Consider the following 13,151-nt stretch of genomic DNA (forward strand, 5'->3'; position numbering starts at 1 on the left):
ATTCATCATTAGAAAATGACAGTGTGTAAATTACAATTTGAACCAAGCCCTGCCTCCTGGTAACTTCTATTCTTTGAACTTCTATCCTGGGGAAAATATTAATAAATGGACTTCCTTTGTGTATTAGGTTTTACTAATACTTGTCTTTTTCAAATAATAGTCTTCAGGTTTTTAGAACCCTTATTATTTTACTAATCTTTTTCTGAAGACCTTGCTGTCTGTCATCATATAAACACATACACTCAGAATAAAAGCAAAAAATATATATACTTTACATGTGGTCTGACCCTTGATCCATGCCAAAGAGAGTAGGTAAAGTTACTTAAAGTCAGTTTGAGTTTGGCATATCGCTCCTGTCAAATCTTGGGACTGTGATCTATATACACTAGTAGTCAAGTGGGATTAGATCAGGTAATTGAAAACCCTGCTCATGAATCCAGTAATCCCTCACAGGTGCAGAGATTCCTAGAAATGTCAAATAAGTTCCCCCGAACTACTGCACCTCAGGTCCTGGCGAGGCAATTTTACTTGGTGCTGGTTCCTATGCTTTGCTGCCTTCTTGGCCCAAAGCTGCAAGCCATGTGGTATGGCAGATAGAAACAGAGACCAAAGAGAAGCAGATCAATCCTTGAGAAAAAAGACCTGATTTATTCTTCCTCTCTCAGTTTCAAGCCAGTGTCAGTGGCCAGAGTCCACCTGTTGTTTCTTTAATAACTCATGAGTGGCCTGCTGTTTCAAAAAGGCATTTCATTTTTGTTTTGGAAACAACATTTGGTGGTGAAAGAATTGAACTATTGCTACTGGAGGAGCAGCTGGTGACCCTAAGTGAAGTTAATATATAACCTGTAAGGAATTTGCCATGACAATTACAGTGATAGTTTTAAACTGATAACAAAAAAATATGTATGTTGCCTGGGTTGAAGTTGTGTGCAGACTGAGACATAAGTAGAAGAGAGATCACATGTAAAGTATTTTTCTTGATTATCTTTTTGAAGTAGAAAAGAGACAACTTTAAAAATTGGAAAAATATACAAATAATCATGGTACCTAATCTATTGGCTTATACTTCCTTACACATTTCCAAGGAAAAAAATCCCAGAATTCCACTGAATACGCATTCTGCCTACTTTTAATTCTTAACTGGAAATTTTAATTACCTCCTTAAGGATAGAAAGTATTTGCCAAAAGTTCAGAAAAGTAGCATCTTGTGAGCTCTTCTCTTGATCTGTGTGTTTCCTACTGACATGTGTTCTATTAGCCATTACAAATTCACAGCATTAACAAAATTTGGCTAGAGTATTCCTATCTACAAACTACATACTGATTCTCTTACTTTTGTATTTCTGTTACCACATTTTGCAACTGTGATATCTTAAGATGGTCAGTTATTTGTGTATATTAATTAGCTACTGTGGGTAGGAGCTTTCAGAGCTCAAGAAAAAGTAACCAGTATTCCCTGGACTCAGACATATTTTCTAAAACTGAGATGAACAGATGTGAACACATATCTTGGACTCTTTGAACATTCTACTCTTTTAACGATGATTACACGAGATAATACTTCTATAATAAGTACTCAAGAAGCTTAGAAGTAGGATTCTGTATATCCACTGCTCTAGGATGGAGGTTGTCCTCTTCATTTCTCCAGAATTTAGCACACGTTGTAGCATAGTTAGTTGCTTAATAATTATTGCTTATGCAACAAACGAGGGCATGAGAATTGCAGTTAGAAATAGCATGTTATAGTTTAAAGATCATTTTTTGTGGAATCACAGACTTTTAGGGGAGCCTTTGAGATCAAGGAATTGGGGAACCCAATCTACTGATTTTACTGAGTTCACATAATCTAGTTTCTTGTCAAAAAGAATCAAGTGGATAATATAGATAGGGTTAGAACTGAGGTCTCTGAACTCCCAGTCTAGTGTTCTGTCCTAATTTATAAAGAAACATGCAAAGTTTATAAGGGAAAACATGGAAAGTTGATTAATTTTACTGTGCTTTTCCACCCTCCCATGAGTACCCCTGACTTTTAGGCAAACTATGCTGCCCAGATGTTGGCCCCACATTATGATAACTCAAAGCCTGTCCTCTGTGGTCAACCCATCAAGTTTGGAGTATATCCCTATTACAACTTACCTACTGCATTGACTTTTCTTTTTTTCTTTTTTTCTTTTTTTTTTTTTTTTTATGATAGTCACAGAGAGAGAGAGAGGCAGAGACACAGGCAGAGGGAGAAGCAGGCTCCATGCACTGGGAGCCTGACATGGGACTCGATCCCGGGTCTCCAGGATCGCACCCTGGGCCAAAGGCAGGCGCTAAACTGCTGCGCCACCCAGAGATCCCCTGCATTGGCTTTTCAACAACACTAAAGAGAAAGTCATCTAATAAATTAATTTGGGTAAAAGTGGAATTAATAATTACTGTAATGCAATGATCATTTTCTTAACCTCAAGGAATAAACTAATAACAGAGCATCTTCAGGTTTGAGATAGGCTGCTATAGGGGAACGAAAATGGTGAGTATGCCTTACATGATGCGATACAGATATTCAACATAAATAAGCAATGGATATATATAGATATATATCTAGATTTCATAGTCCTCAGTTACTTGAGAAAGATCTGGTTTCTAATACTGCTGCTACTGGAATTTTTCAAAACCTGAGCATCGTTTCTACATACATGAAAAGTTAATGATAATTATTAATGCCCCTCAGTTAAAGCCACCAAAAACACATTCATAGTTTTATTTTATTTGAATTCAATTAATTAATATAAAATGTATTATTAGTTTCAGAGGTAGAGGTCAGTGATTTATCAGTTGTAAATAACACATGGCTCATTACGCCACGTGTCCTCCTTAATGTCCATCACCCAGTTACCCCATCCCCTCACCCACATACCCTTCAGCAACCTATAGTTGTTTGGAAGTGAGGACAATTTGTGTAGGTTAAAAAAATCTTATCTACCAGGAGGACATATAAGAGTGAGAGTAATATCTGTACTTAGCAAAGTAACAGTAGTCACTAATTCATTTTGTATTTTCTGGTTTGTATAGTGACCTTGTTTTCAAGTTTATTCATGTTCAAGAGGAGAACAGCATAGCCTAGCTATGAATGCCAGGCTAGCTTCTGATAACACTATGAACTAGTTGTTCAGCCAACTTCCATTCAGAGGCTACTTTAGAAAGAGAAATAGAAAGAAAACTTGTTTAAAATTCTGTTTTCTTTTTTCTCATTTTTTTAAAGACATGAAAAAAAAACTTGTGAAAAGTGGTAAGAACAAAAAATATCTTTCCTCTTTCCATCTCTCCCTTATTTTTTTTTCCTTACATAGTAAAGATGCTTTTGGAGTTGAGCACTGTGTTTTCCTTTGTTGAAATTAGTTTTTCCCCTAAGCTACATAACTTTTGACTCTTAAATAATTGGGAAATCTCAAGGAAGTTAATATCTAAATAATGCTCATTTGATGTAATAGCTTTGACATACAATTTTGAGAGTGCATTCCTGACTTTGTCTTCTTTTAATATGCAAATATTTCTGAACTTGTTCTCAAAGTTTGTATTTATCAATAATGGTGTGATTGGATATGGTAGAGGTAAGCGAGGTGGGGAAGAAAGGCTGATTTTTGTTTTTGGACCCATGCTCAACAGAAGTAAAACTACTCCATAGAAAGTGGCGGTTCCTTGAAAGGCGGGGGGAGGGGGGGAGGTGCGGGGGGGGCTCTCTGCCCACATTCTCCCAGTCTGTGAGGAGTAACCTATGAGAATAGGAGATGATGCTATGCTAGGTCTGTGATCCTCCAGTTATCCTTCTATTAATAGTCAATTCTTTGTTGTATTCCCCAAATTGTGTAGAGTATGTAGCTTTGCTTGTATAAAGGAAAGGAGACAAGTGGTTTGAAGACTGGAGGAGTTGTCCATCTGCTCCTTGGAGAGATTGGAGGCATGTTAAAAGAAGAGGATTGTCTTGGCTGTAAAACAACTGAAGGAAAAATTGTAGAAAATACCAGCTCCATGCCCATCTATAAGATTTCATGAGAAAGACAGAGGCACCAAGAGCAGGCTGACCAATAAGTTTTTACAGGGAAAGGTGAAAAAGCAATAAAGTCTCTTAGACTAGAGACTCCTAGTGAGATACATGCCACAGTATCAGACCTGCATGTTTTCCATGCATATTAACCATTTACCTCCTCTGGGTTCACCAGCCTCAAATGCAGACAAAAATTTATGGATATGAAGCAAAAAATATAATAGTTTCTTCCAATTTCTTTTTTTTTTAATTTTTATTTATTTATGATAGTCACAGAGAGAGAGAGAGAGAGCAGAGACACAGGCAGAGGGAGAAGCAGGCTCCATGCACCGGGAGCCCAACGTGGGATTCGATCCTGGGTCTCCAGGATCACGCCCTGGGCCAAAGGCAGGCGCCAAACCGCTGCGCCACCCAGGGATCCCTCTTCCAATTTCTTTGAGCTTTATTTTCTTAAATCTTCAAGTGTTTCATTGGCTCCCATCTAGCAAGTACATACAGAGCATTAAGCGCAAGGCAGACATTGAATGCAGCACTGTTCCATGGGGAGAGCTTTTAAGGAGTTGCTTTATAAGTCAAGTAATCATAAAGCTAAAATCCCAAATTCCATGTTAGTATAAAATTCTTTAATACATGCTTGTATCTTCACCTTGTGACCTCTGGACCTTATACTTGCTCAATTACTAGTATTGAAACTTTTATACGAAACTTATTTAATTCTTACAATGACTCTGTTAAGAAAGATACTATTATTTCCTTTTGTTTTTCAGACGAGAGAATTAAGGTTTACAGAGACCAAGTAGCCTAATTTCAGATGGTTAGTAAGTGGCAAGTTAGGATTCACAAAGGACTGTCTCCTTGTCATATAAGCAAAGCATCATGAGCCACTATGTTCCTTTGCCTTACTTAAGAGTTATTTTCTTGATGTATTTATTCCATTTATATTTGGACTTATGCCCTTTTTTTGTGCTGACTATAAGTGCATGAAGTATTATATAGGCCAACTAGTTTCTGCTTTCTAATGATGGACCCAGCCTTTGTTTTCTGAAAATTCCAAACCTGAAGCCAAGTTCCCAGAATATTTTGTCTTTTCATAAGATTCCACAACATGCATATCATTTTACATTGAATTTAGTTTTGTTTTATTCCAGCATCATGGCCTTAGGGTGAGAGCTTTCACAAAGTTCCTAACACATAAAATTGAATCCAGAGCCAAACTAAACACTCAAATATGGCAATCATTTTATTTTAGGTTTTTCCCAAGAAATATTTTATCTTCTCTATTTGTTGAATGCATTCTGTTTTCTAAACAGCATGCTTGACACTTGGAACACACATTTGATTAAGGTTGGCCTTCCAGGCTAGCAATGGACGTACAGGCAGCCAGGCCAGAGGTGATGGATAAATGTTTAAGAATTTTGCAAGGCAGTTACTTAGAATCAGCCATGTTAGAGGTATTTACACCATAGAAATCTGCTAATATTACAGGTCAGGTTTGATTTTGTTGTTGTTGCTGTTTCTTTGTTTTAGTAGGGGAAGGGAGAAAATATGACCACTGAGTTAGGGAAGCATCTATTCCTGTTAAGGAAGAGATAAGATATTATGCTCAGAATGGAGGTTTAATGGGGTGAAGTAAGTGACTTGAAGAAAGTAGAAATGTTTTGGAATAGCTCTTGAGAAAAAATTGGAAAGAGGAGCGATTGGGACCAAGAGAGACTGTTGCAGCTGTTAGATGTGCACAGATAATAATCTGAAAGAAACACTAAAATTGTAAATTGCCATGAAAGGTGGTAAAATTGGGAATTTCACATGAAATATATGTGTTTTGGGTAATTATAGAGAAAGTGAGGGTTCTGATTAAGTGGCTATCCCATTAAATTATGTAGAAGGGAACCATGTTGGATAAGTTTGCCTCTGCTTAAGGATGAATTCTCTTGTACCTCTTGCAAAGAAGAATTTTGTTTTGCACAATTGTATCATTTGATCTGTCAATTAAGTATTTTTAAAAGTAACAATGATGCATTCCATTTGGATAATGTATTACATTTTACAAAGTGCTTTCATTGTACATTATCTCTTTTGATCTCATTTACTGTTGATCCCTGGTTGACCTATTACTCACTGTATTTCAGTGAAACTACTAGACCTTCTGTCATACACTTTGAAGGAAGAGTCATATAAATGCAAATTTAAGTTTATCTCTGTTGACTTTGAGATAAACAGACCAAGCTTGAAGGAAAATAATAAACCCAAAGAGTTGGAAATTCATGGCAAATTGCAGCTACCTCAAAAATGTTTTCATCAGAAAAATCAGATGAGATATGTGGGTTCAATAAACAATAGGCAGTGGAAAGTGCTCGTAGATTGGTGTCTCTGTATCTCCTACATGGAATTAAGTTAAATAATTTCCCTCAGATCAAAACATGTAAAAGTAGAATTTTTTAAATGCCTCATATCTTTTCCTAGAAATAACAGATAAAAGATTTAAACATAAACCTCTGTTAACTTGCTCTCCCCAGAATAGTGGTTTCACAGTTGATGGGTTGTCTGTTGTTCACAAATTAGTTTTCTACTCCAACATCAAGAGCATTGGTGAAGGATTTCACAGCTGATTGTCAAGCATTCCTAATTGATTCTTTTAAAAAATTCAAGAGGCGGTTGTTAAGTACAGAGATTGGATTCCTTTAGTTAAAAAAAAAAAATTCTTAACACCAAATTTAGATTAAAAATTTCTTGATATTTAAATCACACCTTTGAATTTGGTGTGATTGCTTGAAAGAACATTTTTATGTGGGTGGTGGTCATCTGGCTCCTCCTGAATCTAGAAAAATAATCCAAAATACATGTAATTTTCAAGGACTTTAACACTTTCTTCTCTAGCTTTTGGGAGCATTAATAGCAAAACAGTAATATTTACTTAGAAATTTGGGAGAGAGTTGCATTTTATGGCACTTCTCACTGACTGAATGTTCATTCTTAGGATGGCTGTCAAATACCAGACTTTTGGGGGCACTTTGAATTTTGAATCAAATTTTTCAAGTTACCACTGTTTGTTCTTTCTTTTTAATGAACATTTCAGTACTTGAAGTAAAACTCTTTGGTAGCTGGAACTATTCAATGTAGCCTAAGCTAGTTTTACTGTATAAAAATTATGCACTGTGCAGTTAAACCATTGTTGATAAATTACAGACATGCTTAATTGTTTAAGGATATGCAATTTACAAATGTGTAGCTGTTCTACGGTCTGTTTTAACAGATGACTAGGGCATTTAGAATATCCTTTCAAATTAACTCAAATGTAATGCATTCATTTTTAGTATTCTCTTAAATGTGACTTAAGGCCTCAAAGCTTTGTTCTGTTTTGTTTTTGTTAAGATAAAGACAGGGAATCTGCTCTTTTTACCATTAGTATACTCATCCCTTTAACTTCCTCTAATTGCACCTTGGTTATTATGAATGAATTTTTTTCCACTTAGGAAACAAATGCTATACTTTCAAATAAATCAAGATTTTCACTAAAGTACTACTGTTGAATTGAATATGAATTTATTATAAAGAAAGCTAACAGCTGACCTTTTGCTCTTTTTCTTAGCTTCTTTGCTTAAATTGCACTTAACATTCAAAGACTTAGATTCAGAGAACATTACTGAGGCTTTCCTTTGTGGTAGAAATCATGCAGATAAATTATCTTTTTAATATCTGAACATTCTACCAGATATTAGAATGCCTATTTAGAAATATATTTCAAAAAATCCTAAGTTGGAATATTTACAGTCATGTGGATAAAAATTGGAACTGTTACTAGCCATGAACATGAGTTTTGTTTTTTATTCTGAAACTACATCTCATTTGTTCAGCACCAAAACCTATTTCGTATCAGCAGTGTCAGTTCTTGCAGCACTGGTACATGGGGTTTTGCTTTCTCATTTCAAACTAACTAAGAAGCCATGAGAGTTGGAATCATGGTTCAATGTCAGCTTGTTGTATAAACATTGCATAGCCCTGAAGCCACACAGAGCACTGAAAATATCTGGCTGGTAGTTACAGAAGGTGAGGGATCCAGGAATGGACTTTTAGTAATCTCTCACTGCCAAAAGGATTTGCATTATGAACAAAAATACCCAGAAAGTTGAGACCAGTCATAAAAAAAATTAATTTAATTTAAAAATCCTGGAAATCAAAAAGGATTTTGAGTAGAAAGAACTTAGCCTATTTTTTTTTAATTTTTATTTATTTATGATAGTCACAGAGAGAGAAAGAGAGAGAGGCAGAGACATAGGCAGAGGGAGAAGCAGGCTCCATGCACCGGAAGCCCGATGTGGGATTCGATCCCGGGTCTCCAGGATCGCGCCCTGGGCCAAAGGCAGGCGCCAAACCGCTGCGCCACCCAGGGATCCCAGAACTTAGCCTATTGAAAACTATGGCCATATCACAAAATGAGAGTTCAGGTCACGTGTTTAGATTAGCGGTCATCTAGCACAGTGGTTTCCAAATCCTTTTTTTAAATAGCAGAATCACTTAAATTCTAAGTAAATGTATAACAGAAAGTGTTGGTATTTATTTCACAAGAAGAATTTAAGCACTTAAATGATAAATTCCATCATTAAAAATAATTAAGCACTTTGAACACCGGTATTCGAAATACTGTTTTGGGGGGGACATTTGCCATATATATCCTATTTTTTAATTTTGTTTTGCATGTGGTATATACCATATTTGAGTGCATTCGTTTTGTTTTTGGAAATTCAAGCCACATATTTGCACAATACTTGATTTAACCAAATAATACAACTGAAAAAACTGGGAATCATGGAAGTCCATTTACTTGCCATTAACACAAAGGCTGGTTCGGAATCTCAGCCTAGATATTTTGTCCAGCAACATTTATGTTCCATGAACAAGGTACCCTGACTCCTCAGAATGAAAGCATTTATTCATTCTCCTATTCCTTCTTTTTCTCCCTTTCTTGAGCTGTCAAAAACTAACTTTATATGCATTGATGTCACCATTGATTTTTCCATTATAGGAGCAGCAGAAAAGAGTTCTAAGCATGGTGCCGAAGACAAGACTCAGACCATTATTACAGCTATGAAAGAAAGAATGAAGATTAGGGAGAAAAACAGGCCAGAGGTATTTGAAGTAATTCAGGAAATGTTTCAGATTTCTAAAGAAGATTTTGTGCAGTACACAAAAGCGGCCAAGCAGAGTGTACTAGATGGGACATCTAAGTGGTCAGCCAAAATAACCATTACAGGTAAAAATAGTTGCCTTTAAAATTTTGATTCCACATTGAGATTTTTATGTCTTAGAAATCACTGCTAATAATAATGATTATAGGTAAAATAAGTACAATTCTTAAATCTGGTCAATATTGACAAGAAGTATAGTTGGTACTTCAAATTTCTAAAATATATACTAGATAATTGAAGTAATTTCAGTCTGTTTGTTGTTCTAATTGAAAGCTCTTCTAGAGGAAGAAGTTCTCTTTTACAATATACTCATCAATACCCTGAAGTTTACGGGAGATTAGTTTTGAGCTGCCTGCCACTGATAAATTACAAGAGTAGTCACAAATCTCTTTAGTCAGTTTTTCTTAATGAGAAAACACATCATTTTACTTAATCCTTGATCAATATTCCCCAGACATTTGATTCTTGAGTCAGGACAATTTGAGCTTAGTGATGTCTAATAATATGTACCTCTGGAATTGCTTATTACAACAGCAAGTGCACATATGTGTGTTAATGTTTACCAAGCCTCTTAACTTACTCATATGGTACTTACAAGAAAAAATAAAGATGCATTTTTTTTAACTAGGTTGAGTTGATGAACAGTAACAGCAAACTCATCAATAGAAATTTTAAATCATAGACCTCTGATTGTGTTGGATAACTTTTTTGCATATTGTATGTGCATCTTTATTTCTCTATAATGTAAACAGTAATACGTATATAAGTACGTAGCTAGTATGTGTATAGAAGTGTATGTATATAGCTACTACTTATTATAGGTGAAAGCAAATATTCAAGGAATGTTTTAATATTCAGTGTTTTCATTCTTTCATTAAATATTTTTAAGTCCTAATATTCATGACAATAAAAGCAAACCATGGGTGAAAAGTATTAGAAAATCTGTCTTTCATTATTGCTTTTTTTGTTTGAGGAAATATTTATATTAAAAATGTCTATTTTCATTTACTTCAGTGGTTTCAGCACAAGGTTTACAAGCAAAAGACAAAACAGGGTCAAGTGACCCATATGTTACTGTTCAAGTAGGAAAGAACAAAAGAAGAACTAAAACCATTTTTGGAAACTTGAACCCAGTATGGGATGAGAAGTTTTATTTGTAAGTATATAATGTGAAACTATAACAAGTATTGATATATGTGGGAATAAATTTAAGACAGGCATGCAAAATATAGAAGCAATAATTATCTCCTATTTAATACTATCTAAGCAGAAATTATGAAAAGTGAAATTAATGTTATAAAGACACTTAATATTCATATTTACTATTCTTTATCTTTGGAAGCAAGTGAATAAAAAGAATGTTTCAAACAAAAGGTGGCATGGTTGGGGTGACTTTACAGGAGAAAAAAGATTAAAAATACTATCTGTAATTTCAGTTGACCCAACATAACTTGGAATTTACTGGCTTGATTCAGTAATATCTTAACATCTGAAGATTTAGGACTAAAGACAGTAGAAAGATTTTGGGCATCACCTGGCCCATCACACCCAAACCATGATGAAATGGTTGATGATAACTTTTACAACCTCTCATTTCTTGAGAATTTATTTCTTTTTAAACCTCTTATATTTTGTACCGAACAGCAAGAAATTATTTTTCTGGCATAGGTTCTTTTCTTCCTAGAGACCTAAGAAGCCTTCCAATTAGCATTTGATAGAAATGAAAATTCCTAACCCTGAGTGCTTTCTTTTTCTTCCCTCCTTTCTATACCAATGGTGTAAACAAGGATCTTGTTAACATGCCCAAGAGAGCAAACCCAACACATAAGCTTGTTTGGGAATGTAGGCAACAGTGAGTAAGAAATATAGAGCTTTGTATATATGGGCTGATGAAAGGAGTATTCAGAAATAGGTCTGGGAAATCAGTTGGGACCAAATAATGGGATACCATAGAATGAGTTTGGCTAGTTCCTGCCTTTACGCTGATGGAAGATACTATTTTAACATTTTTGTTTGTTTGTTTGTTAACAGAAGTCAAGAAATCAATTGATGGTCATAAATTCAAATTTCTAAAGCAGTCAAATAAATGAATCAAGAAGGTTAAGGGTAACAGAAAAGGACAGGACTATGGCAAGCTTAGAGCAAGTGACTCTTGGAAAAATAAAGCTTCCATGGCCACATAATTATGCAGATGCAATGCAGCTAGAGCTCCCAGTTTCTCAGGAGAAGATAGAAGTTTGAAAATTTAAAATCAGGCTTATTGAAGTAAAATTGACAAAATGTAAGTCAATTTTAGTTAATAGATAAAACTTAATAGATAGTATTAAGTTTTGGCCTGCAGATACCTCCATGAAGCCATCACCACTGACAATATAATGAACATATCCCTAACCTTGTATTGCTCTTAACTCTCTCCAAAATGAGACAATCACTGATTGCCTTTATGATGCTGTAGAATACTTTTCATTTTGCATTTTGAAGATTTTAATATAAATAGAGCATGCAGTATGCATTCTTCTTTTGTGTCGTTTGATTCATTCAGTGTAATTATTTTGAAATCTATCCATGTAACAGGACTTAGCATTAGATCATTTCTTTTTATTGCTAGGTAGCATTTCATTGTAATAAAATATATTTTTAAAGGTTTTATTAATTTATTCATGAGAGACACAGAGAGGCAGAGACATAGGCAGAGGGAAAAGCAGCCTCCCTGTGAGGAGCCCAATGTGGGACTTGATTCCAGGACCACAGGATTACATCCTGAGCCAAAGACAGATGCTCAAACACTGAGCCACTCAGGCATCCCTCATTGTAATAAAATATTAAAGTTTGTTTATGCATTCACCTTTTGAGGGATATTTGTTTGTTTCTAGTTTTTAACTATTAAAAAAATAAAGCTGTTTGAAAATGTGTAAACATATGTTATGAATAGATTTAATTTTTAAGATAATTTTTCTGACGCCAGTGTATAAAAGTTCCAGTCTTCTTATCCTCCTAACACTTTGTAAGTTGTCTTTTAAGTTTGTGTAATTCTTACATATGTGTAGTGTAGTGGTTTTATTTTGCATTTCTCTGATGATTAATGGTTTCAAGAATCTTTCATGCACTGTCCATGTATCTTTTTTAGTTAAGTGTTTATTTTGCCCATTTTTATTGTTTTTGTGTTTTGTATTTATATAAGTTTTTATAGTTTTATATTTTACATTCAGGTCATCTTACATTTTTGAGGTAATTTTTAATATGGTAGAAGAAGTTATAGACCTAAGTTTATTATTTTGCATACGGATATCAGTGGTTCCTGCACCATTTTTTGAAAGCACTATCCTTTCTTTACTACAAAATTGCATTTGCACCTTTAGTAAAATTGAGCTATCCATATGGATGTTGATCAGTCTATTTCTAGATTGCTCTAATTATCTATTTATCAATATGTGTGCCAATACCACACAGTCAGGATTACTGCAATTTTACATTATTATCAGTCTTAAAATTAGATTTAGTCTCTCAACTTTTTTTTTCAGTTATTTTGTCTATTTAGAACCTTTGAATTATTTCCAAATGAATTTTAGAATCTGCTATCATTTTTCACACAAAAAGAAACCTGATACAGTTTTGATTGTCCTATTGCCCTGGCTAAGATTTCTAATATGATACCAAGTAGAAGTGATAGAAGCACACATCCTTGGCCTTATTCTTAGATGGAACACATTCCTTTCTTGATTAACTATGGAATGAGCTGTAGGCTTTTGGTAGATGCCATTTATCCAGTTGAGACCGTCATCTTTTATTTCCAGTATGTGCAGTTTTGATCAGAAACAGATGTTGTAGTTTGTCTAGTGCTTTTACTGCATTTTTTAGATGATTGTATGATTCTGAATGTTATTTTTAATTACTTTGAAGATATTTCTCCATCATATCTGTGTTTACCTGTTTTT

The 13,151-nt window shown here is 34.7% G+C and overlaps 1 protein-coding gene across 1 annotated transcript in view; it reads left to right on the forward strand.

Annotated features, from left to right (window-relative positions):
• Positions 1–13,151, forward strand: part of UNC13C (unc-13 homolog C) — a 542,478-nt gene that overhangs the window by 209,647 nt on the left and 319,680 nt on the right. Inside the window, 2 exon segments of the mRNA XM_038580464.1 lie at positions 9,054–9,281; positions 10,231–10,372. Of these exon segments, the coding sequence (XP_038436392.1) occupies positions 9,054–9,281; positions 10,231–10,372 (370 nt within the window).

Source organism: Canis lupus, chromosome 30 (genome assembly GCF_011100685.1).
Source record: "Canis lupus familiaris isolate Mischka breed German Shepherd chromosome 30, alternate assembly UU_Cfam_GSD_1.0, whole genome shotgun sequence".
In the NCBI taxonomy this organism is placed as follows: domain Eukaryota; kingdom Metazoa; phylum Chordata; class Mammalia; order Carnivora; family Canidae; genus Canis; species Canis lupus.